Source organism: Eucalyptus grandis, chromosome 8 (assembly GCF_016545825.1).
Source record: "Eucalyptus grandis isolate ANBG69807.140 chromosome 8, ASM1654582v1, whole genome shotgun sequence".
Lineage (NCBI taxonomy): Eukaryota > Viridiplantae > Streptophyta > Magnoliopsida > Myrtales > Myrtaceae > Eucalyptus > Eucalyptus grandis.
The window spans coordinates 59651056-59674740 of NC_052619.1; the positions used below are offsets into that span (position 1 = coordinate 59651056).

Genomic DNA, 23685 nt, shown 5'->3' on the forward strand with positions numbered 1-23685 from the left:
TGAGTCGCTCACAAGCAAATCCAGAAGATATTCAAGCTTCTCAAATGCCTGAGGAAGGACATGACACCTCAACGCCAAATTTGCGCGATTACACCGAAGTTCCATCGTTTGCCTTTACTCCATCTGATAGAGCAAATGCCAGCACGCAGACGGACAATACCGCAGATTTTCGTCATATCCTTGATCTTCTTTTGGAAATACAGGGTCAAATATATGCTTTAGAATGTGAACTTCAAGTCCTGAAGAATGCTGGACAAGCGTCTTCCGTTACCCTGTCGGATCAAATGCAAGACCTCGCTCTTCAAATTCAAGCAAATGCCAAAGGAGTAGAGGTGGCAAGTCTACGGGAAGACTTGAAGAGGTTGGAAGGCGTCGTACAGTCGATGAGAGATTTCCAGCTTGTGCGCGTTCCCAAGCAGACTTGACTCTTTCTCACCTTTTTTTTAATGATGACAAAAAGGGGAGAATTGCCGACTTTGAACTGAACCGAACTTTGACTTTGAATTTGTTACTTTTTGTTACTTTGAATTTGTTTTTTTTTTTGGATACTTATTTTGAGTATGACTTGGGTGTGGTGAACTTGGTGAATTTGGTGACTTGAGTGTGGATTTGAAATTGACTGTTGCATTTATATCAAGTGTTATTGTATGGCTTTACTCATGAAAGACTAACCTATTTTCGTGGATATAGAGTCTAGTTGAGTTATCTTTATGAGATATCCATATTGCTTGAGTAATGTTTTTGCAGAGTCAAAGTTGTTCAAATCTACGGGGAAAGTTTTGTCCCCATCAAAAAGGGGAGATTGTTGGAGAAATCTCTCACAGAGTGTTTTGAAGCGACAAAACGTTTCTATCAGTCTAGTTTGGAAAGCTGTGCGAGCCTTGTACTTAGAGTCCGAAGACTTTCGGATCACCGGACTCGGCACACAAGACTCAAGACTCAAGACTATTCTCATTGACAGTTTCTAATCTAGCGACGAAGGCGATCCGAGCTAAAGTGTTTGGTTAAGGATTTGGTCTTATCATTTGGAGAAGATCTCTTGGCTAGATTTGATATAACCGATTATTTATTCGAAATCAAGATCGTTTGAAGATCCGATGATTGACGAAATATTCTTGGAAGGTTCTATTCTTGGAAACCAAGATCCTGATTGTATGGGCGAACATGATTGATGGGCTATTGACATGTTCCTTTAATAGCTCGAATGATCTTCTTAATTGATTCTATCCAACGGGAAGATTGGAAGAATTCCTTTGGTAAGTGCCAACGGGTATGATGGCATAAAGAGTATAAAAGGAAGGCGTTCAGTTGTTCTAGTGGGTGCTCGATAGAGAAATTCCAGTCTCAAGCTCCTTGATTATTAGTCGATTCATATTGAGTGAAACCGTACATGCAAAGAGGGTCTATACTTAGTGATACCTTGAGGGAGTGTGGTAGATCTTCTACACCGAGAAATCAAGGAAGAACAAGATCTTGTAATATCTCTTTGTTCATAGTGGAATCCAGCCAGTGGGCTGTCAATGCAGAAGAGTGGACGTAGGCTTGAAATAAGCGGAACCACTATAAACCTTGTGTTCAATTTTCTCTTCCCTACTCTCAGTCTTATTTTGATCGTTGTTTGTTTATTGACGAGAAACATTGTCTCATTTCTATCAACTGTCAAGTATTGCGTGATTATCGTAAGAAATTACTCATTATACCTATTCACCCCCCCTCTAGGTACTTATACTAGCCATATCACTTTCTCCTCTTCGTCTTTTTCTTTCTCTTCTTTCTCCACTAGTTCTCTCTGTTTTTGTTCCTCTGCTTCTTTTCCTTTCTCCTGTCGTTTCATTGATTCGGATACAGAACGACTGAGTCTTTTCAATGCCAAGGCGAGATAGTGAGTTCATCCTCTTCATCTTCATCCTTTAAGTTTATAGCTCTTTTCTTTTTGGATGGAGCACCCATGGGCTCCTTCCCTTTCCTTTTCGCTTGAAGAGACTGGATGAGATTTAACCGGAGTTTTCACTTTGAACTTCTCCATTGCCTTATCAAGCTCTTTCGACGCATTTTTGTCAGCATTTTCAAACCCACCACAATTTTGTCGCATGGTCGAACACAAAGAGTCTGTGGAGGTTCAATGTTCAAGTGTCTGAAGATCTTGGTCACAAGACCTGAGTAAGGCAACTAGCCCTTGTCCTTCACCATCGCTCTGTACATGTGGAAGAGAATGGTGTGAGGGAGAGAGAACTTCTTCCCTGAATTGATCGTGTACATTAATTTCGCCTCAGAGTTAGACACGTCCGTCTTGGATGTTGATTTTGGCACGAGACGGTTGATCACGATTTTGTGCGGTAAGATGTTGATGGCATGCATTCTTGTGTAGGTAATTCTTCCTTCGTACTCTGTCTTTGACGAGTTCCGGTGTGGTACGAGCGATTGAAACCTTGATTGGTTGATACCGTCCTCTTTCAACTCCAATTATGTCTCGCCAACATGTCCACATCTACCACATAGTCTTGGTCTCGAACATGAAGGATATTCTATTCGCATCTAAAAAGCTGAGATTCGAATAGAAATATGCTATCAATTGTGCATAGCCGTCTGTGGTGTCAGAGCAAAATTGCTCTAGTTGAAGCAGATTGAACTTCTCATGCAAGTTCACATTGATGGTATCCAGAAAGTCAAAATCAACGCTCCTGGGGTTTATCACCCCACATTTCAACAATTTGAAGAACAGATCCTCCTGTTCCTTTGATTTGAACAACTCCGTTCTTTTTCCCTCACCTTCGCAGCAACACCCATCTGGGTTGGAATTCACTAAATAGTTTATCATCGTCATTCCGTCGGTCGGATTCAATCCCCCACGAGGGTCACTTGGAATGTTCACAAGTGCTTCCTCGGCCTTTCCTTTGGAAGCAATTCCCAAATCCTCCATCCGTCGCAAAAAGACATACTCATTTCCATACCCTTTGTCTTTAAGGAAGTCATAGGGTCTGCTTCATCGATTATTTCTTCCTGCAGTTGTTGTCCCACACCTGTGGGGTAGATGATGGAGATTGACGTGGTTGAGAGTGAATTGGGCTCTGTTGCTGTCTCGGTAACCTTCCTCCTTGGTGAGATCGAAATGGGTAGGACCCTCCCTCATTCTCTGTGGTCCCCGCCGCAATTCTTGAATACTTTCTCGAAGAAGACATCATTTCTTGTCGTTGAAAGATTCCTTAACTCGTTTTCCCAAGAAAAGATGACAACTTTCTCGAAAATGAACACGAAGTCGAGACAAGATTGGGAGGAGAATGCCTTTTTAGGGTTTTGGAGTTAAGCGAAGAAAATAACGATTTGTATATATATAACCCAATTAAAAAGGAAAAAGCCAATCGACATAAAGGAAAGTGAACAGTCGTCCCTTTTTTAAAAACGTTAACTGTCTTTTTAAATAGAGGTTATCTTTTTGAAAAGACAAGATTCCGTTTTTCTCGGAAATTAAAGATAAATCAAATATAACTGAACGAATGATCGTACCTTTTCGAGATTGAATATTAAGACAACTTACAGTCTATAGCCGTGAATGTCCGAGTCGAGAGTTTGAGAGTCTCTAGACTTTGATTTCCTCAAGCTTCAAAATGTTGAGTCCGGAACGGATGATATCGAATTGATTCTTCTCCAAAGGCTTTGTGAATATATCCGCTAGTTGGCTCTTTGACTCAACAAATTGAATCGAGATTTCTCCATTTTAAACATGATCTCTTTGAAGTGATGTCGAATCTCTATATGCTTTGCCCTTGAGTGAAGGATTGGATTTTTAGTAAGATTGATTGCGCTGGTGTTGTCACATCTAATCTCAGTGCATGAGTCTTCAATTCCAAAGTCTTGTAGCTATTGTTTTATCCATAGAATTTGCGAACAACAACTTCCAAGAGCTACATACTCGCGCTTCGTTGTAGAGAGAGCCACGGTGTTTTGTTTCCTTGAAAACCAAGACACCGCCCCTGTTCCCAAGCAATTGGTAAGTTCCGAGGTGCTCTTTCTATCAACTCTACAACCGGCTAGATCTGCGTCTGAATATCCAAGAAGATTAAAGTCTCCCTTCTTAGGATACCAAAGACCAATGCTTGGAGATGAAGCAACGTATTTAATAATACGTTTCGCAGCACTGAGATGAGATTCTCTAGGGTCTGATTGAAACCTAGCACAGATGCACATACTCAACAAAATGTCAGGTCTAGAGGCAGTAAGATAAAAAAGTGAATCGATGATACTCCTGTACAGCTTTTGATCAACTTTCTTCCCTTCTTCATCTTTGTCTATCTTCAAAGAACTTGACATTGGTATGTCAGTCTTTTTGCACTTTTCCAGTCAAAACCTTTTGACAAGATCATTAGCATATTTTTCTTGATGAATAAAAGTTCATTCCTTCAATTGTTTTACTTGAAGTCCAAGAAAGAAGGTTAACTCTCCCATCATACTCATTTCAAACTCATCTGCATAGACTTAGAGAATTTCTTGCCTGAGACTTTCATTAGAGGATCCAAAAATAATATCATCCACATATATTTGAACAAGTAAAAAGCTTTTGTTTTCTTTTTTGATAAATATAGTAGTATCTACTTTACCTTTGACAAAACCATTATGTATTAAAAACTTACTTAGTCACGTCGTACCAAGCTCGAGGTGCTTGCTTTAAACCATACAAGGCCTTTTTCCCGAAGACCGAGTCCGCTTCTTTGGGTCTTCTAACCCTGGTGGTTGTTCCACATAAACTTCTTCATGGATAAATCCATTTAGGAAGGCACTTTTGACGTCCATTTGGAGTAACCTGAAATTTTTATAACAAGCAAAAGCAATCAATAATCGAATAGCTTCTAACCTTACTACTGGTGCGTAAGTCTCATCATAGTCTATCCCTTCTTCTTGCGTATATCCCTTGGCCACGAGTCTTGCTTTGTTTCTTACGACTTTTCCTTTCTCATTCATCTTGTTCCTGAACACCCATTTAGCTCCAATAACAGTTTTACCTTTTGGTTTAGATGTCAATTCCCGGACATCATTAATGTTGAACTATCGAGCTCTTCTTGCATAGCTTCAATCCAGCTTTCATCGAGATAAAGCTTCTTCTATGCTTTTGGTTCAATTTCAGAGATGAGAGCCACAGCACTAGACTCTTCGCGCCTTTTGGATCTGGTGCGAATTCCTTCATTAATTTTCTCCGATAATGAGATCTTTGGGATATTTGGACTTATGCTTCCGATTCTTGGTTGATTTGTTTGGTTGATGATCTCTTTCTTTACTTGAATCTTCACGAACAACTTGATCTTTGGTCTTCCAGTCGATATGCTTCTTGAGTTGTAAGCTTTGGAGAGTGCGGAGCAGGTTCGGACTCTTCATGTTGAGTCATTTGGATTCATTTTGCATTGAATCTTGAAATTTGACATTCATGGATTCCTCCAGCGATTGACTCTTCTTGTTATAGACTCTGTAGGCTTTGCTTGATGTAGAATATCCAATGAAGATGCCTTCATCGATCTTTCTTCAAACTTACCAACTTGATCTTTTGCATTTTCAATATAAAGCATTTGCAACCGAACACATGAAAGTACGAAACAATAGGCTTCTTACCTTTGAATATCTCATAAGGGGTTTTCTCTAGAATAGGTCTTAAAAAGACTCTATTTATGATATAGCACGCTGTTGAAACAGCTTCAGCCCAAAACCGTGAAGAAATCTTACTTTCAATTAAAAGAATTCTAGCCATTTCTTGAAGAGATCTATTCTTTCTTTCCACAACTCCATTTTGCTGAGGAGTGTATGGAGAAGAGAACATATGCTTAAAGCCGGATTCATCACAAAATTTTGTAAAATCTTGATTTTCAAATTCACCTCCATGGTCTGTTCTTATACTTGAAATAACATATCATTTTTCATTTTGAACCTTTTTAGCAAATTTTTCAAAATACGAGAAGGTTTCGAGACTTACTTGCAAGGAAATATACCCAAGTAAATCGGGAGTAATTGTCCACGATTACTAGGCAATATTTCTTACCTCCAATGCTCGGGTTACGGATTTGGTCCGAAGAGATCCATATGCAGCAGCTGCAGTACATGATTAGTAGAGACATGATTTATTGGCTTAAATGAATTTCTTACCTGTTTTCCCAATATACATGGAGTGCATAGATCAGACTTTTGGTATGATAAATTAGGTAGACCACGAACAAGTTGCTTTGATGAGATTTTGGCTAACTGCTTCATATTGATGTGACCAAGCTTTCTGTGCCACAAGCTTGCTTCATCTTGAATTAAAATTAAGCATTGCGATTCATTCGGTTTCACATCCAAGAGATAGATATTTCCATGCCTACAACCCATGAAAGACTGAGTAGAGTCTTTACTGGTTCCAGAACATATTCCTTCTTGAAAGAAGATCTTAAAACCAGTATCACATAGTTGGCGTCTTTGAGAAGATTGTAATTGAGTCCTTCTACTAGGAAACATTACTTATTGTGAGATTTCCAATTTTCACGGTTCCAAATCCCACAATTCTTCCTTTTTGTTTCCTCCAAATGAGACTTTTCCACCATTTACTTGAACAAGCTTTATAAAGCAATTTGAGTCTCATGTCATATGTCTTGCATCCTTTGTCTAGATACCACTTTACCTTTTCTTTGATGGAGACCTGCATTTAAAAGAGAGTCTCAAGCTTTCTTTGGTACCCATATTTTCTTGGGTCCATTGGTGTTAATAAGATAAACAAGTATTAGCCCATGTTTTCTTAATGGGTTTCCAAACCATAGGACACTCTTTTTCAAAGTGATCCGGGCTATTGCACTTTGAACACCGAGGGCATTTCGACCTACGAGACTTTACAAAAACCTTCTTGAAATGATTTTTGTAGGCCTCTCTTGAGGGTCTTTGCTTAATTCTTTCTTTTACTTTAGGAAAATCAATCAAGGGAATAGTTTCGCTGTCATACCTAAACCAGACTTATTGAAATAAGGTCTTTGAGCTGAAAGAATTTTTTCAAGTTTCTCGGACCCTATTGAAAATTTCTTTGAAATATTTGATGAGTCAATTTTTAAAAGAGCATTTTCTTTCAAAAGATTTTCTTCACTTTCTTTAAGAGTAGAAACATTCATGTCTAAACATTTAACTCTTTCTTTCAACACGTTTTCCTGTTGTTTTAGAACAGAATTTTCCTTTTTAAGTTCGGAAATCCTTTTAAGAGAAGTCTTAAGACTAAAACACAGCTCATCAATATACTTAGAAACCTTGACAGGAATTTTAAAATTACTTACCTCAAACTCACTGTCTGAGTCTGATCCAGAGTTTGAGTCTGAGTCTGATTGCGCCATCAAACACAAATTGGCATATTCATCATCACTTTCTTCACACTCTGTATCACTCCAGGTTTCGGCTTTGACAGCCTTTCGAGACTTTTCAGCTTTTCCTTTCTTCTTCTTTAGAAGAGGACAGTTGGGTCGATGTGTCACTTTTTCTTACATTTAAAGCAAACTACATCTTTGTTTGATTCATCATCATCAACAGACTTGGTATGTTGTCTTTGAAAGCTTTGTTTCTTTGAGTTGAATCTTCTTCCTTTTCTATTCAGCTTTCTGAATCTTCTTATCATGAGAGCAAGCTCTTCATCGTTCATATCATCTTGAATCGTAACATCGAATCATAATTTGATTTTAATGCAATGGATTTCTTACCTTTTGGATCTTCGTCTTCATTAATTCGTTCCACTTCATAAGACTGAAGAGTTCCAACCAGCTCGTCGATAGATAGTGGCATGATTCTTTGTGTCTCTCTTATTGAAGTCTTTATGTGATTCCAATCCTTGGAGAGTCCACACAGTAGCTTGTTTACCTTCATGGGATCAGAAATTGGTTGTCCTTGATTTTCAAGACCATTTACAATTTCTGTAAAACGGCTAAACATGTCAGTTATAGATTCTCTAGGTCTCATTTTGAAGGCTTCATATTGACCGAGAAGGATGTTGATTTTGGTCTCTTTCACTCGATCAGTTCCTTCATAGGTGATATGTAACCTATCCCAGAGACTTCTTTGCTGTAACACAAGAAGATATTCTGTTATATTCGAGTAGGTGACAAGGCACAATATAAAGATTATATAGCTTTTGCATCAAGAGTTTGTCTCTTGATTATCTCTTCCGAGACATTCCGCCGGTCTCAACAGTTTCTTTCCCTCTTCCGAGACGAGATGCAACTTTAGGAGTGATTCCTTTTTCTACAACGTCCCATTCCAGAGGATCCTTTGATCGAAGAAATGCTTTCATTTTGTTTTTCCAAATGTTGTAGTCATTTCCATCAAAGTAAGGAGGTCTAGTATTGCTTTGTCCTTCCACCAGCCCCAGAGCTAGCATACTAGCCATGGATCTTTTACTTTAGTAAAACACTTCAAATAAAGTGAGTACACGAGCTCGATACCAATTGATATGGCTAGTATAAGTACCTAGAGGGGTGAATAGGTATAAAGAGTAATTTCTTCCGATAATCGCACAATACTAGACAGTTGATAGAAATGAGACAATTTTTCTCGTCAATAAACAAACAACGATCAAAATAAGGCGAGAGTAGGGAAGAGAAAATTGAACACAAGGTTTATAGTGGTTCGGCTTATTTCAAGCCTACGTCCACTCTTTTGCACCGATAGCCCTTGGCTGGATTCCACTATGAACAAAGAGATATTACAAGATCTTTGTTCTTCCTTGATTTCTCGGTGTAGAAGATCTACCACACTCCCTCAAGGTATCACTAAGTATAGACTCTCTTTGCGTGTACGGTTTCGCTCAATATGAATCGACTAATAATCAAGAAGCTTCAGACTCTAGAATTTCTCTATCGAGCACGCACTAGAACAACTGGAACGTCTTCCTTTCATACTCCTTTATGCCATCATACCCATTGGCACTTACCAGAGGAATTCTTCCAATCTTCCCGTTGGACAGAATCAATTAAGAAGATCATTCGAGCTATTAAATGAACATGTCGATAGCCCATCAATCATGTTCGCCCATACAATCAGGATCTTGGTTTCCAAGAATATTTCGTCAATCATCGGATCTTCAAAAGATCTTGATTTCGAATAAATAATCCCTTATATCAAATCCAGCCAAGAGATCTTCTCCAGTCGATAAGACCAAATCCTTAACCAAACACTTTAGCTCTGGATCGCCTTCGTCATTTGGATTAGAAACCGTCAATGAGAATAGTCTTGAGTCTTGAGTCTTGTGTGCTGAGTCTCGGTGATCCGAAAGTCTTCAAACTCTAAGTACAAGGGTCTGCACACTTCCGGACTAGACTGATAGAAACGTTTTGTCAGTTTCAAAACACTCTAGAGAGATTTCTACAACAAAGGAGAATTGTTGGCCGCAATTGGAAAAGATGCAAATAACCAAATGTTTCCACTGGCTTGGGTTATTGTGAAGGTAGAGAACAATAACAATTGGTCATGGTTCCTAAAAAAAATGATGATTGATTTAGAGATAACAAATGGGGCAGGGTGGGCGTTCATGAGTGACCAACAAAAGGTAAAATTTGCTTTTTGAAAAATTTGGTCAATTGTTTGCTTTTTAATATCAACATGTCATTTGCTTACATTTCTTATTTTGAATTATTGTAGGGACTGGTTCCAACAATAGCTGAGTTGTTGCCTTATGCTGAACATCGAGTGTGCGCGCGGCACATATACGCAAATTGGGCAAAGAACTATAAAAGGGACAAGCTACAGTCGCAATTTTGGCAGCTAGCAAAGAGCACGAATATGGCTGACTTTAGGATGGCCAAAGAAGAATTGCTTCAATTGACAAACAAATGTTATAATTCAATCCAATTTGGTCTCTAAAAAAAAATCAATTGTCGAGTCAAGAATCAAATTGGTATTTTCCTCACCAATTGAACCATCTTGCTTCCCAAATGCACAATCAAAAACGATCCCTGACCTTTTTTGTACAAAAATGGCCCTACCTCGACTTTTTCCCAAAAAGTCTCGGTTTTCAAAAAAATCTTTTGAGACTGAGTTGACGTTTCTAAAATGATTTGTGACATGACAGAACTTTCAATTTTTGAAATTGGATTCAAACTCGTGGTTAATTTCACTCTAGTGCGTTGTTAGCGTGACTTAAGCTACTAGGTAAGTTTCAAAAAATTTTAGTGCAAATAACTTGTGGTCAATTTTCTTCGAGTCACAATGAACCCACTCGACACATTGGCAACTCTAAGTTGTCGTGAAAATCTTGAGGATTCAAATACGGACACAAAGTACCAAAACGATAGAAAAATCAGTCTAGTGCCGGCCCGACGAGAATTTTTCAATTTAGTGGGGTCACCCATGATTAGCCACACATCCCAGTCGAATCGACCTATCTTTGATTCCTGATCAATTTTTAACTGTGCTGTAATGACCTCTAAAAATGAGCACGGTCAAATAGCCGATTCCTGGTCGAATTCTCAAGTCTATTGCATTAAAATTCCTTAATGGCTTCCCTAGATAGTCTAGTTATCTCAAGAGTGATCAGCTCTGAGAACAGCGCTATTGGCACGTTGATGAAATGCCCGATTAATTTCATTGAAATCAGAAGTGAAAATTTGGGATGTCACTGAAACTACCATTGAGCATTGCATTTTTTTATACGTTCTAATGCTTCCTTGTCCCATTCATAATCTAGAACAATGAAGTACCTCTTTTGCTAAAGCCTTTTTCACTATCTACTTTAGACTTGTGCTTCTCATGTTTTCTATTTCTTAAGGGATCGATTGCTAAAGTTCTCCATGAAGTTATACAATCATGTCCCTCAAAATATCCTCAATCTTATAAGAGTGGGAGACATTGATGTCTTTGGAAGTAGGCTTTTACTTGCTGATTGTTGTAGACTCATCCTGCCATAGTGGTCTTCCCTGTACCATCCATCCCTAAGATTGATACAACTTGAAGTCTAGGTGCTTTGTCAACAAGCCACTTAATAATCTCTTCACTCGCCTCATCAATCCCCACTAGTTCACCTTTCTTGACTAGAAAAAAGTCCTCCTTGAGATCGTGCCATGAGGTGCCTCCACTGGATGTGCTAGCACTTTTTTTTTTTTGTCAGTCCTACTCTATTCCTACTCTACACTCACTCGCAAACTTGTGCCCTGCCTCTTGCAGGGCGTGGGAGTCGCAACCCACTCTCGAAACTTATGCGTCCCTATCCCCATCCCCCCCTGAGAAGGTGGGGATTTGAACCTCTCACCTCCCCCTTCCATGTTGAAAGGTATGGTATCGTCAATGCCCTTTGCCAATGCTGATGACTCTTGCCTTGATATCTGTTATTTTGGAGGAGAGATGACAACGTTCTTTCAAGTTGTCTATGGATAGCTTAATCTCCATAATCTCTTGCCAAGGGGAGAGTGAATTCATCAAGAATATCCTCTACATCATATGCAACATCACTGACTTGTTTCACCGATACCTTCAACTCAAGGTCAACGTCTTTCAATGACTCGGCATGTTCCAAGAAGGCCTTCATGCGCTCAAATTAATCTCTGATGAGCTCAATTTCTCCATGTATCCCTTTCCATAAATTCACCTCTTTCTCAACAAACATAGCAAGTTTCTCAACCAAAAGGGACGTTGCGGATTCTGCCATTTTTCTCTTGCTCACTGATCTCACGAGATCAAGACTCAGGCAAGAAGGAAATCGGCTGTAGTAGTTTGCTAGTACGATCTATGACCAAAAGAAAGAATCCTTTGAATGAACATGTAAATGGGCTTTGCGCTTGTCTATTCGGCAGTCTTCCAATGACTTCTCAACTCCAATGGCACACTAATTGCCACATCTTATCAAACTGCCAAGTCAAGCGAGCCGCGTTTAATTGGACCCTAGTGGCAGAATTTTATGTTGCACTGTTGCTTTCACCCGGCCAACAATTGGGAATTGGCAATTTTCTACTCTTGTGAGACTGGTCAACTCATAGTCCAGTCAGCAGAAAACGCGGGATTTGAGTTGAAGTGGGCAAGACAAACGCCTTGTCGACGAATTTCATCGAAATGCAGTGTGGAATTTTTCTCTGTTAATGTCATTGCCTTCTTGCAACTACAGAAAACGACTTATGTGATTAAGTATCCTAGGAAAAATTGTGTCTCTGTTTTTTAGGAAGGGATAAGTGCTGTAGAACCACCTGCCGCGGTGGCTCCACTGGATAAGGCCCCGTTAATCCTTGCCCTCAAGGTGAGGGGTTCGAAACCCAAGGGAGGCGCTTGGTGCCTTAATCGCTTGCATGGGGTGGTGGTTCCCTCATGCGGCCCTAGGGTTTGCTTGCTGGCTGTGGATGTACGGGGTTCCCTAGGTTATCCAAAAAAAAAAAGAAATAAGTGCTGTAGAAGTCCTAAAAATTGTCACGAAAATGCAATTGTATCCTAAAACTTGCAAAAAGTACAATCAAGTCCTAAAATTTGTCAAATTGTTTCAATCAAATCCTAAAATTAACACCGTTAACTTTTTAACGGAAAATGTTGATGTGACATTTAAAATTTATTTTTATTTTCCATGTGGCTTTTTTTAATTGTTTTTTATTTTAAATTAGATTTAAAAATTGTTTCAATTGAGCTGCCTTTTAAAAAATATAATTTTTAAAAATAAATTTTAGCTTTTCTTTTTAGTTTTTAAATCTAATTTTTAAAAATAAATTGAATAAAAATAATTTTTAAAAAGCCACATGGAAAATAAAAATTAATTTTAAATACCACGTCAGCATTTTCCGTTAAAAAAAGTTAACGGTGTTAACTTTAGGACTCGATTGAAATAATTTGACAATTTTAGGACTTGATTGCACTTTTTGTAAGTTTTAGGACTTTTACTGCACTTATCCCTTTTAGGAAAGAAAAAGTTTTGACATTTTCTCAATGATTTTTGTGTGATTAAGTTTTCTATCTTACATAAATTGTTGAGTCAAGTCTTTCCCTTAATGAAGTCTTTCCCTTAATGGCCGTAGACTTTTCTGTCAAATTGTTTAAGTGGCATAATGAGCAACCCTGAACCCTTAAACCTCCTTGGCTCTGCCTAGGTTCCCCAAAGTCAACGTAATCACGGTCCCTAGAAGCGCAGAGGATGGCGAACCAAAGATGAGGAATGGATAAAGTACAAGTTCTAATCATCCTGCGTAGAGGATAGCGAACCAACGACCGTAAAAAAATCCTTGAAAGGTAGCTTTTTAGTAAATTGGTTTTTAAAACTTCATAGAAAATCGGAGCTGCATTTTTATCTTCTTTACCAAACGAATTGTCGTTTGATTTTGCTAAGACAAGATAGTTTGGCAGTCCAACCTCAACAGTAGGCTCACTCTAGATTTGTTTTCATTATCGTAGTATGAAAATGTTCTTAAATAGACTCAATAACCAATATGATCATAAGCATTCATCAACATGATCATATCCACTCATCATATTGATCTATATAGCTGAGTTATTACAAAAGTTCTACGCCTGCAACGGAGCCATAGTTACTACTAATTTGGGCTAGTCCGTTGGCATCAATTCACCACGGTGCTAATATGAGTAACACCCGGCATTTAAATCTTTTCAAGTCATTCTTTACCTCCTTTATTATATATTTTCATGTTGAATCTTAAGTCACAGTTTAATTTACTGGGATGAGGAGTATTAGAATGTTTAAACAATATGTTGTGCGAAATAAAGCAGGAATTGAAAGAGCATGCGATAAATTTGCATGATTGGGTGTTGTCATTGAAATCCGTGAAGAGACAACTCAAAATTAAATAATCAATAAGAATAGAAGACCTTTGCGATGCACCCGATTAAAACATCCTTTTTGCTCTTCATTACAAAAATACTAATGAATTTACACTCTACTTTTGGAGCTGTCTGCACTCCCTTCAATTGCATAACTGCAACTTTCTAATCTGAAATTTCAGTTTTGCCTAATCTAAGCATTTTTGTTAATGTATCGTACATCAATTTTTTGCATATCTGTATATTGGCAAGTCCACTAATATGTTTCATAGATTTATCCCGTACCAAACTTTTGGGCACATATTATTTGGATTGATGAAAAATTAATCTGTAAAAAATGGCATACAACTAGTATATTCAAGTATTAGAAAGATTAAAAGTAACGTGCGTGAATTTAGGAGAAATAACACGAAATCTTACACGTTCGGTGAACCTTTGACTGTTATTTCATTTTTTCACATTTGTGAATCCTCTGTCGATTTTTTCATCTACACATCCCTAACATGTCATTTATCAAGAGGAAAATTGTAATTCCTCTCATTTCTTTAGTCAAATCACTCTTTCGCCTCCATTTAGGCTAAAACAAAATCAAAGTTCATCCAACAAATGCAGAAAATAAGAAACAAATGTACTAATCACTACATAAGATAACGACAACAAGAAGAAGATAGCACTGAGGGACATGAGGGCAGTAAATTCAAAGATAAAAGAATTGAAAGGTCCAGATAAAAAAATATTAATAGTGGAAGAAATCTTAAAAACACTAGAGGATCTTCTTTCTCATGTTGATAGGCCTCTAGGGATCCATGACGGACAGAGGGGATATCACTATGATCTATGAAACTTCAAGAAGAACCTCCCTACGACTCATGACCCTATGCTTGATGACATTATAGCAATAGGGGCTAAGATCATATGGCTCTCAATGATCCTGTTCCCACCAGAGGAAGTAAACTTCGGGTTACGTTCCATCACCTCCTCATAGCATTCTTGCAAAATACCCTCCCTCATTGCTTTGCTACTGCTGTATAGAAAGATGATACATAGTAATGCCATTTCGTAATTCATACGATATACAATCATGTAGCATTAACAGAACATGAATTTTACAAATTCAAAGAAGATGTAGTACCACTCACCTAGAAGTGCCTACGATCAAACAATAAATATTATTCAAACCATTGAATTGGCAATCCTATCAAACAAGCAAGAAACATCGCCAAATCGAGTAAATTGCTACCCCAACGACCAACTGGCAACATTAAACTTCAATACTAATGAAGCAACTCCTTTGCATTAACAAATCACTCATCCAAAGCGATTATTCAATATGTTCGCAACGTGAAACTTGAACACGAAATCCTAAAATTCTCACTCCGATCAAACAGTTGTGCCAAAACGAATCTTGTCAAAACTCACGGCTCCATAACATCATAAACTATTATTTCCATGAAATTTCATAGCTCAACAACTCAAAAATTGGACTTTGCAGTTTGATTCTCACATAATTCCGAATTTATGATCTAACTTCAAAATTTACTTTGATTTGAAGAATGAGAAATGCGAGCACTTACAAGACATTGCAATAAGAAGTTGAATTGGCTTGGCGAGGCGTCCTTAGCATAAATACGCAAAACCCGTTCTCTCCTTCTTTTTCTTCTTCTTTCTCCCTTTTCCTTTTTCTTCTTCTTATTTGCTGTGTGAGCTCTCGATTAAAATGAGCTGAGTGTCCTTTTTTCCTACTCTCCTTAACTTTCCAAAACTTGATTTTTTTTTAAATTTCTTCGGGCTTTGCCACTCTTGACTTGGTCAAGATATTACAATAAATGTAGAAAAAATAAGAAATACATGTAATGATCACTAAAAAGATCATGACGAACAAGGAGAAGAAGATGAAGAAGAAGAAGAAGAAGATAGCACTGGAGTATCTTAGGGTAGTAAATTCAATGATAAAAGTATTGAAAGGTCTAGATAAATATATTGATAATGGTAGTAATCATAAAAGCACAGAAGGATCTTCTTTCTTGTGACGATGGTCCTCTAGGATCAATGACAAACCAAGGGGACTGGCAAGGGCCAATACATCACTATGATCTACGAAACTTTAGGAATAACCTCAATACGGCTCATCACCCTACCCTTGATGACTTCATAAGAATTGAGGCTAAGATCATGTCGCTCCCTGTGATCCTCTTTCCACCAGAAGAAGTAAACTTTTGGGTTACGTTCCATCACCTCCTCATAGTGCTCTTGCATAATACCCTTCCTCATTATGTTATGACTGTACGGATAGAACGCAAGAGCAAATTCTTCTGGCATCTCATAGAATTGGAGATGCTTTAGGTTAGCAAGGCCACGGATGACAACTAGTAATGATTGCCAGTCCAGGTGCTTGCATCCAATAATGATGAGACTCTGAAGGCAAGGCATTGCCTGACCATTCATCAACGCAAATCTAAGATTTTCCAGATTGGCAAAGAATAACTTCTTGAGCTTTGGGAACCCTTTATCTCCAAAAACCAATGTTTTCCCATCAAAGGCGTTACTCAGATAAAGCTCCACGAGATTGGGCAAATTCTGGAGAGCAATAAGCGGGCTAGATTTCAATTTGGTCCATGCCAAACGCAATTTAGTCAAACTGGTCAACAGAGGAAGCCAATGAGGCAGCTTCTTCAGGCATCCTCCGATATATAGATCTCGAAGGAATGGGGGAGCTGAAGATAGAAAATCCAAATCAATAATGTCATACTCACTTTCTGCATTCACATCTAATGATTGAAGGTTGGTCATCTTCTCAATGGAGTGGCATAGTTCCTTTGCATCATCTTTCTTTAGGTCCCTTACACCCAGCCTCCTTAGTTGACTTAACCCTCCTAGCTCTTGCATTGTATTCTTGCTTTGACCACCACCAGCTTTTACACAGCACAAGTTCTGAAGTGACGTCAGCGCTCCAATGCCCTTGGGAGCTAAAAATCCCTTTCTAATGCCAAAGGGTACAGAAGTTGTGATTTCTGCATCACTATACACCAAAAGATGTTGTAGTTTCTTGAGCTTGGTTATCTCCAAAGGCATCTTAGATACGAAATCCAAAGTCTCCAGATTTTGGAGTTTCACAATTGACCTAGGAATGATGCGCACGTTGCTCCTTCTCAAACTCAGATACTTCAAGTGGACAAAAACTAGTATTTCTTGGGGGAACTTATGAAGGCATGATCCTCCCAAATCTAAAACCCTTAGCAGCTTAGAGCTAGTTGGGAAGAATTGCTCATCTGTGCTAGACGATGTTCTTAAATGAAAAATGAGCAGAGAGCGTAGGCTGGGGAGATTTAGTTGGTTTAGTGCGTTGTTGCAGTTGTATTGGACTGACAGACGCCGGACTCGTTCGTGCAATTCTTTTGTCTGGTCAGATAAAAACGAAACAAAGTTTTCATCCTTTAACTTAGAAAGGATACTTTCACGCATTAGGTCATGTACCCTACAAGTTTTTAGCCTTCCTTCTAAATTTGTTTCTACAATTTGCACCAAATTTCTGTTTATCAGCTCGTTCAGGTATCTTTGAGCCACCTCCTCCTGTGAAATCCGTTCTCTTTCCTCAATAAATCCTTCTGCAATCCACAAACGAATGAGTGTCATACACTCAATCACGCGATCCTCTGGAAATAAACCCAAGTACAAAAAGCAACTTTTCAAGTTATAATGCAAATCAATATAGCTCAAGCTGAGAATTTTCCTGAAAATTTGCATCCTATCATTGCTTTCTAATTCTACAGCAAGGCGTGAGAAATCATCTCCCATTCTTGGACATCTTTTGCAAAGAGAAGACCACCAATTGCCACTATAGCAAGTGGCAAACCCTCACATTTTTTCAGAATCCGTCGTGAAAGGTTTTTTAGGTGAGGAGGACAGAGTTTCCCACGAAAGGCTTTCTTGCAGAATAAGGTCCATGACTCTTCTGGAGACAAGGGCTTACGGGTATAAAATTTTGATTGGTTGGATGAGAAAGTAGCACTATTAGCTATGCGAGTAGTGATTATTATTCGGCTACTGCAACTGCTATTGGGCATTGCACTTTTTATACCTTCTAGTGCTTCCAAGTTCCATACATCATCTAGAACAATGACATACCTTTTCTGGTGCAAAAAGTCTTTCAATATCTGCTTGAGCCTCACGCTATTCGCAGATTCTATTCCTCGTGGGGCTCGTTGCTCAATTTCTCCATGAAGTTGTTCGATCATGTCCCTCAGAATATCCTGAATCTTATAGGATTGTGAGACACTAATCCATGCATGGCTTTGGAAGTAGGCTTTTACTTGGTGATTGTTGTACACTCTTTCTGCCAGAGTGGTCTTCCCTGAACCCCTTATCCCTAATATTGATACAACTTCAAGTCCAGGTTCTCCGTCAACAAGCCACTTAATAAGCTCTTCTCTTGGCTGATCAATCCCCACCAATTCACCTTCCTCGACTGGAAAAGTGTCCTCCCTAAGATCGTGCCATGAGGTGCCTCCAATGGATGCGCTCGCACTTTGCTCTGTGCAATACGACTTGAAATGGTATCGTCGATGCCCTTCGCTAATGCTGAGGACTTTTGTCCTGATATCTATTATTTTGGAGGAGAGATGACAGCGCTCTTTCAAGTTGTTTATGGATAGCTTGATCTTGTGGAGGTACCTCATGACCCCATCTCCGTGATCTCTTGCCAAGTTGAGCGTGTATTCATCTAGAATATCCTCCACATCATATGCAACATCCCTTACTTGTTTCACCCATACCTTCAACTCAGGGTCATCGTCTTTTGATGACTCAGTGTGCTCTAAGAAGGCCTTCATGCGCTCAAATTCATCTCTAATGAGTTCAATTTCTCCACGTACCCCTTTCAATAGATTTACCTCTTGCTCGACGAACATAGAAAGCTTCTCAACCAAACAGGATACTGCGGATTCTGTCATTTCTCTTGCTCACTGATCTCGCGAGATCAAAGCTTACTCAAGAAGAAAAGAGGGTATAGCAAGATTACCTGGTACTGTTTGAAATCGAAAGAAAGGATCCTTTTGCATGAACATCCAAATGGACTTTGAGCTCAGCTGTTTGGCGAAGTCTCCCTATGATCGTGCAAATTTTTTATTTTGAGAAAATGTTGGGTGCTTGAGACGTGCTAAGTAAGGCCATACTTTAAGTCCATAGAGTGATGGTCACGGGCAGATTGGGGCCCACCCTTTAGAAATTTGAGAAGTCTTCAGTCATTCTCTGGTCTTCTCCGTTGCTATCTCGACGCTGGCTTTCCATTTGCCTTTAGTTCTCAAATAAATGTTCAGTCAAATGGGAAACGTTCGAGGTTTTTACTTGGAAGTTTCGTAATTTTGCCTTTTGCTGTAAAGATGAGTTGCTGAAGTGACATCTTCACAAAACCGAATCATCTCAAATAATTTGCTCGATTCCATACAAGGGCAACAAATTTTTGCTGACAACTCCAGTTCGAATTGTCAATGGCGTGTTCAATAAATCATGTTAACCCACGCCGTGTTCAAAAAGTCGGAGAAAAGGTAAAAAGATAAAAATAATAGAAAGACTAGCACAGGACCTACCGCTCGACCGGCGGTGAATGACTTATTGTCCCCATCGTGGACCCAATATTTTGTGGTTTTCTTTTCCTGCATTATATTGATAATTTTTCCATGGCGAGCTCTATGAGAAAAGTCTCTTACCATCATTTTCCTTTGAAAACTGCAATTGGGTAACTCTCAATGCGAAGACTTGACTAATTCATCGCGGTGATTGACTAACTTGTTTCACTTTAGATTCCACATTCTTTGCATCTTCATTTTGCAATTTTCCTAACCAGCTTTGATTTTTCTTGTGAGATTTTCTCTCACATTTGAATGAGAAGCTCAATTTTGTCCACTTTTTATGCTCCAAAATCTATATGTATCAAGATAAATGGGCTTGTGGAATTATGGTATTCAAGTAAACATTGTCTGAAAGTTACGGCACTTGCTATGTTTAATCTCATGAATGGTGAATATAATGATGATTATGAGTTCTCGTCCTAAAAGCTTAAGTTGTTAGTGCAAGGTAGGTGTAGAGATTTTAAACAGCAATGGGGTGATGTGGAATTCCCTTTCACAGGGGCTTAACATACTCTTTGTGGGGTTCTTCCTTTTTCTTTTGTTTTTGTCGTTTTCTGTGTTTCCTATTTCTCCTCAAATTTGAAACCTAAAGCATCTTATTGGAAAATACTGTACTCAAGCTATTTTTTTTATTAATGAGTTTAGAAGATATTAATGAGGATGTTATAGAAAATTTGAAGAAAAATGTATTTAACTTGCAAGTTGCACCTTGTTTTCTTCTGCTTTAAATATTTCTCTGGATAATTTCCACCAGAACACACTGGATTTATTCTTGGTTAAAGCTGTTGCTTCGTACGACTCAGAAAGCACCTTTTGGATGAAGATTATATTTTGATATCAGGCCTTATGCCTCCAGAGTAAAGGCATTTATGTCTTCAGTTAAAAAATTGACATTTTTTCTTAAAGGGTTGACTACAATTTAATCTTCTAAGTTTCACTTTTTGTCTCATCAAATTCTCTAACTTATTAAAATTGTCAAATCAAATCCTTCCGTTATTTGCCACCGTGCTCCACCTAGGTTCTCTTGAATCAGCGTAATCTCGGTTCGTGAAGCAATTGCTGATGAGAAAATGATAAAGTACAAGTTCTAATCAGATCTGCTTTATTCTAACTGGTTGGGTTGTCCAATTTGAAGTAGAACTTGAACTAATTTATGTGCAAGATCTGCTTTATTGTGGCGGCTTGATCCGTGCCACGTTTCTCCTCTTAAATAATTAAAATCAGCTATGGAATATCTTACTTTGATCCGATATGATTAAGATAATCAATATGTCCAAGTGACAAATTTAAGTCACCCAACGATTTTGAGAAATTTGAGAAAGCTCGCATATATTGTAGTGTAGAAGCATTCTCGTTTAAAAGGAGGACTGCAATACCCATCCTACTAAGGTATAATCGCTTGAGCCTAATGCCTACACTCTCGATACATTTGCACCCCTAACACTTGTTCAACACAAAGAATTACGCATGAGACTTATCAAATTTAATAGTTCCGATAAGCACAAGGCATATAGACCCATCCGGTACAATAATTTCCGTATTATATTGTGACTTGCACTTGAAACTGTTATATTCGAAATACCTAAATAGGTGATGACTTGAACGTAGTGAGCCATACAATTATCGAGGACGATCATTCTTTCTAAAATGTCGTGGAGATAATGAGCTGTTGCGAAATGATAGTAAGCACGAGATTGATGATCTTCATGCTCGAAATTAATCATCCTTAATTATATTTGGCTTTCTCACCTCACCTCCCTTTTCCAGCTAACTTCACTATTGCAATTTCTGTTACGTAAGGGACTAACTGTAGCAATATGCTGCTAATCCTCACAAATTGATTTTGCCCTTCTTCGATACAAGTCCCTTTCCATTGATTAAGATGCATAACCTGTACTTTTTTCGCCTCTTTTCTCTCCTTATGCTTTGTAATATTCCCTATATCAATCCGTGCTGGTCAACATTAGGTGATGATCATTTGAAGGTAAGTATTGACTTACGAATCACTTAATAATGCCTCTTTCATTTGATGTGAGACTATGAGATGTCGAATCTTCGTTTCAAATTCTTTTATGAACAAGACGTAAATAATTCCAAAATGATAAGAAGAAGGGAAAAAAATGGTATTTTGTTTTAACTTCAAGGGTGGGTTAGTATTTGCTCATCATGATGGGGAGAGACAAAAGGCACGCTTCTTCATAGATCCAATATATGTTTCCAATTTGCATCAATGGCACATCCAATTTTTGCCTTTGAACCAAGTAATCGATTGATGCTCGTTTCCACCGTCGAATAGGTTAGGCTAGTAGTAAAATGATCCCCCTCTTTCACAAAATCACGATTTTTTTGAAGAGATATTTTACCACACCTTGAATGGGTTGTGCTAATGGGCATGCCAACTCGAAATAGGGATCACCAGTACTAATCGTCCGATTCTACCCCTTTTCTATAGCACACATCCACTGTCATAAATGAACAAGAATCATGTTAAATTAAAATTAGAATAACAAGAACATAGCCATAAAGATTGATTACAATTATGATAAAAAAAAAGTAAGATGACAGATTTTTCGTTCGTTTTTACTATGATCCGGTCATTAGAATTTTTCCTCAGACAATTGTCACCTCTTTTCCGTAAACCATTTATTAAATATTGCATGAATCATTTTGCTAGAGGAATGAGTTGTACAACAAACTTGTGAATGCACTTAAAAGCTGTTTATCTCAACTCAAGACAATCTCTCTATGTCTTCCGTCGCAGGCCGAATATCCTCGGCGTAATTCAAAATAGAAGAAACCTATTGCTTCCTATTAAAAGCAAAGTCACCAGCTTTGGGAAAATCAAATTTAGAGAGAGACGGAGAAGAAACAAACATACTAAAATGCCCGTAACGAGCAAAAACACTTGAGCACGGTGGCTACCAACTGCTAAACATGGTTGGCCTTCAATTATAAGAATGTAAATTGATTCCCAGAAGGATGGAAATTCTGCTCTGTCCATGTAGTTGTCATTGTTCATACAAAAGAAAATAGTGCAACGAAACATTCATTAAAATAATTGTGGGAATTCATCCTCATAAAAGAATAGTTTAGAAATATTAAAAAGTAATGTGCATGGAGAAATGTATATCCCCAACATAGATAAGGCGCATGTTGAAATCATAGACCGTCAATATATTTTGAATTGGTATTCCATTTTGACCAATAAGAACCACTTGATTATGCGTAGGTAATGGCATTGAATTCAAATTTGATTTCTAATCTTTCTTATTGCACAAATATTCTTTGAAATGCCTATATCTTTTATTAGAATGTATTTTAACATTGCATAACAAAAATGGATAAAGTTATATTCGAATAATAAAGATGGTGTTATGTCACTTGTTTCCAAAGGAAGCATTATTAGTTATTTTCACGTCCCTAAGGATTGGAATGTAAGGCTGTGCATGACAATGCTTCTTGGCTAGGAAGAGTTTTTTTTTTTTTTTTTTTTTTTTTTTTTCAGAAATAGTTCTTTTCTATTTTTATTCCGGGGAATAATTTTTAAATAAAATAAGGTATTTGGTAACTACACAAAATTTATACTCTAGAAATAGAAAAAGAATATAAATGCATTTGGTACGAAGTAGTTTTTTTTATTTTATATTTATTCGTTTTTATTCTTGCTTATGGATCGCCGACCGCCAATTGCGGCCACGCGCCGCTGTCGCCACTCATCACCGCCGGCCACCGCTGCCGTCGCCCGTTGTCGCCGCTGCTACACGACCATTGGCCATCGACCGTCACCACCGACCGCCGCCACATAGCCCATCGGCCGCCACTGACCGCCGGCTATGGCGGGCAGCGATGGGCAGCAGGGGTTGGCGGCAACGATGGTGGCTTTGGGCGATTGGAGGTGGCCGCAGCAAGAGAGAGGAACAAAAGAAAAATAAAAAGAAAATTGCATTATTTCTAGAAATTGTTCTCGGAAGTAAGAATCAACTTTTTTTGTTTTCGTTTCGCTCCAAATCTATTCTGGGGCGAACTTTCTATTCCGGGAACAGAAAAACAATTTGGCGTTACCAAATGAATTTCTATTCTTTTTTTTGTTTTGGGGAACAAAAGAACAGAAATTGGGAGAAACGAAAATGTTGTCATGACCTTAAATACCTGGAAATTTTTCGAATAGGAAATTGAGAGAAAAGGGAAAAGGGAAAAGAGTAGAAAAGAAGAAAAGGAAAAGGAAATATTGAGTGCACAACTGCCCATCGTACAGATTTATGCCTCCGTTTGCGTGAAGGCCAATCCGTTCTTCCTTCATCCGTCTCTCTCTCTCTCTCTCCTTATTTTC

The 23685-nt window shown here is 38.3% G+C and overlaps 1 protein-coding gene across 1 annotated transcript; it reads right to left on the minus strand.

Annotated features, from left to right (window-relative positions):
* Positions 1-15822: 15822 nt before the first annotated feature.
* On the minus strand, positions 15823-18677 carry LOC104417601 (disease resistance protein RPM1). Its single transcript, XM_010028850.2, has 3 exons — positions 17807-18677; positions 17242-17333; positions 15823-17127 (listed from the first exon to the last, which is right to left on the minus strand). Exons 1-3 carry the CDS (start codon positions 18675-18677, stop codon positions 15823-15825), a joined length of 2268 nt encoding a protein of 755 aa, XP_010027152.2.
* Between the last annotated feature and the right edge of the window lie 5008 nt (positions 18678-23685).

Bases quoted from the DNA above. Each gene is read 5' to 3' on its own strand.
- LOC104417601 (XM_010028850.2), bottom strand. From the start codon at position 18,677: ATGACAGAATCCGCAGTATCCTGTTTGGTTGAGAAGCTTTCTATGTTC. The intron at 17,334-17,806 runs GTATAAAAAGTG...TGTGGATTGCAG, and splicing joins GAACTTGGAAGCACTAGAAG to AAGGATTTATTGAGGAAAGA. The intron at 17,128-17,241 runs GTAGAAACAAAT...TTATCTGACCAG, and splicing joins ACAGAAATTTGGTGCAAATT to ACAAAAGAATTGCACGAACG.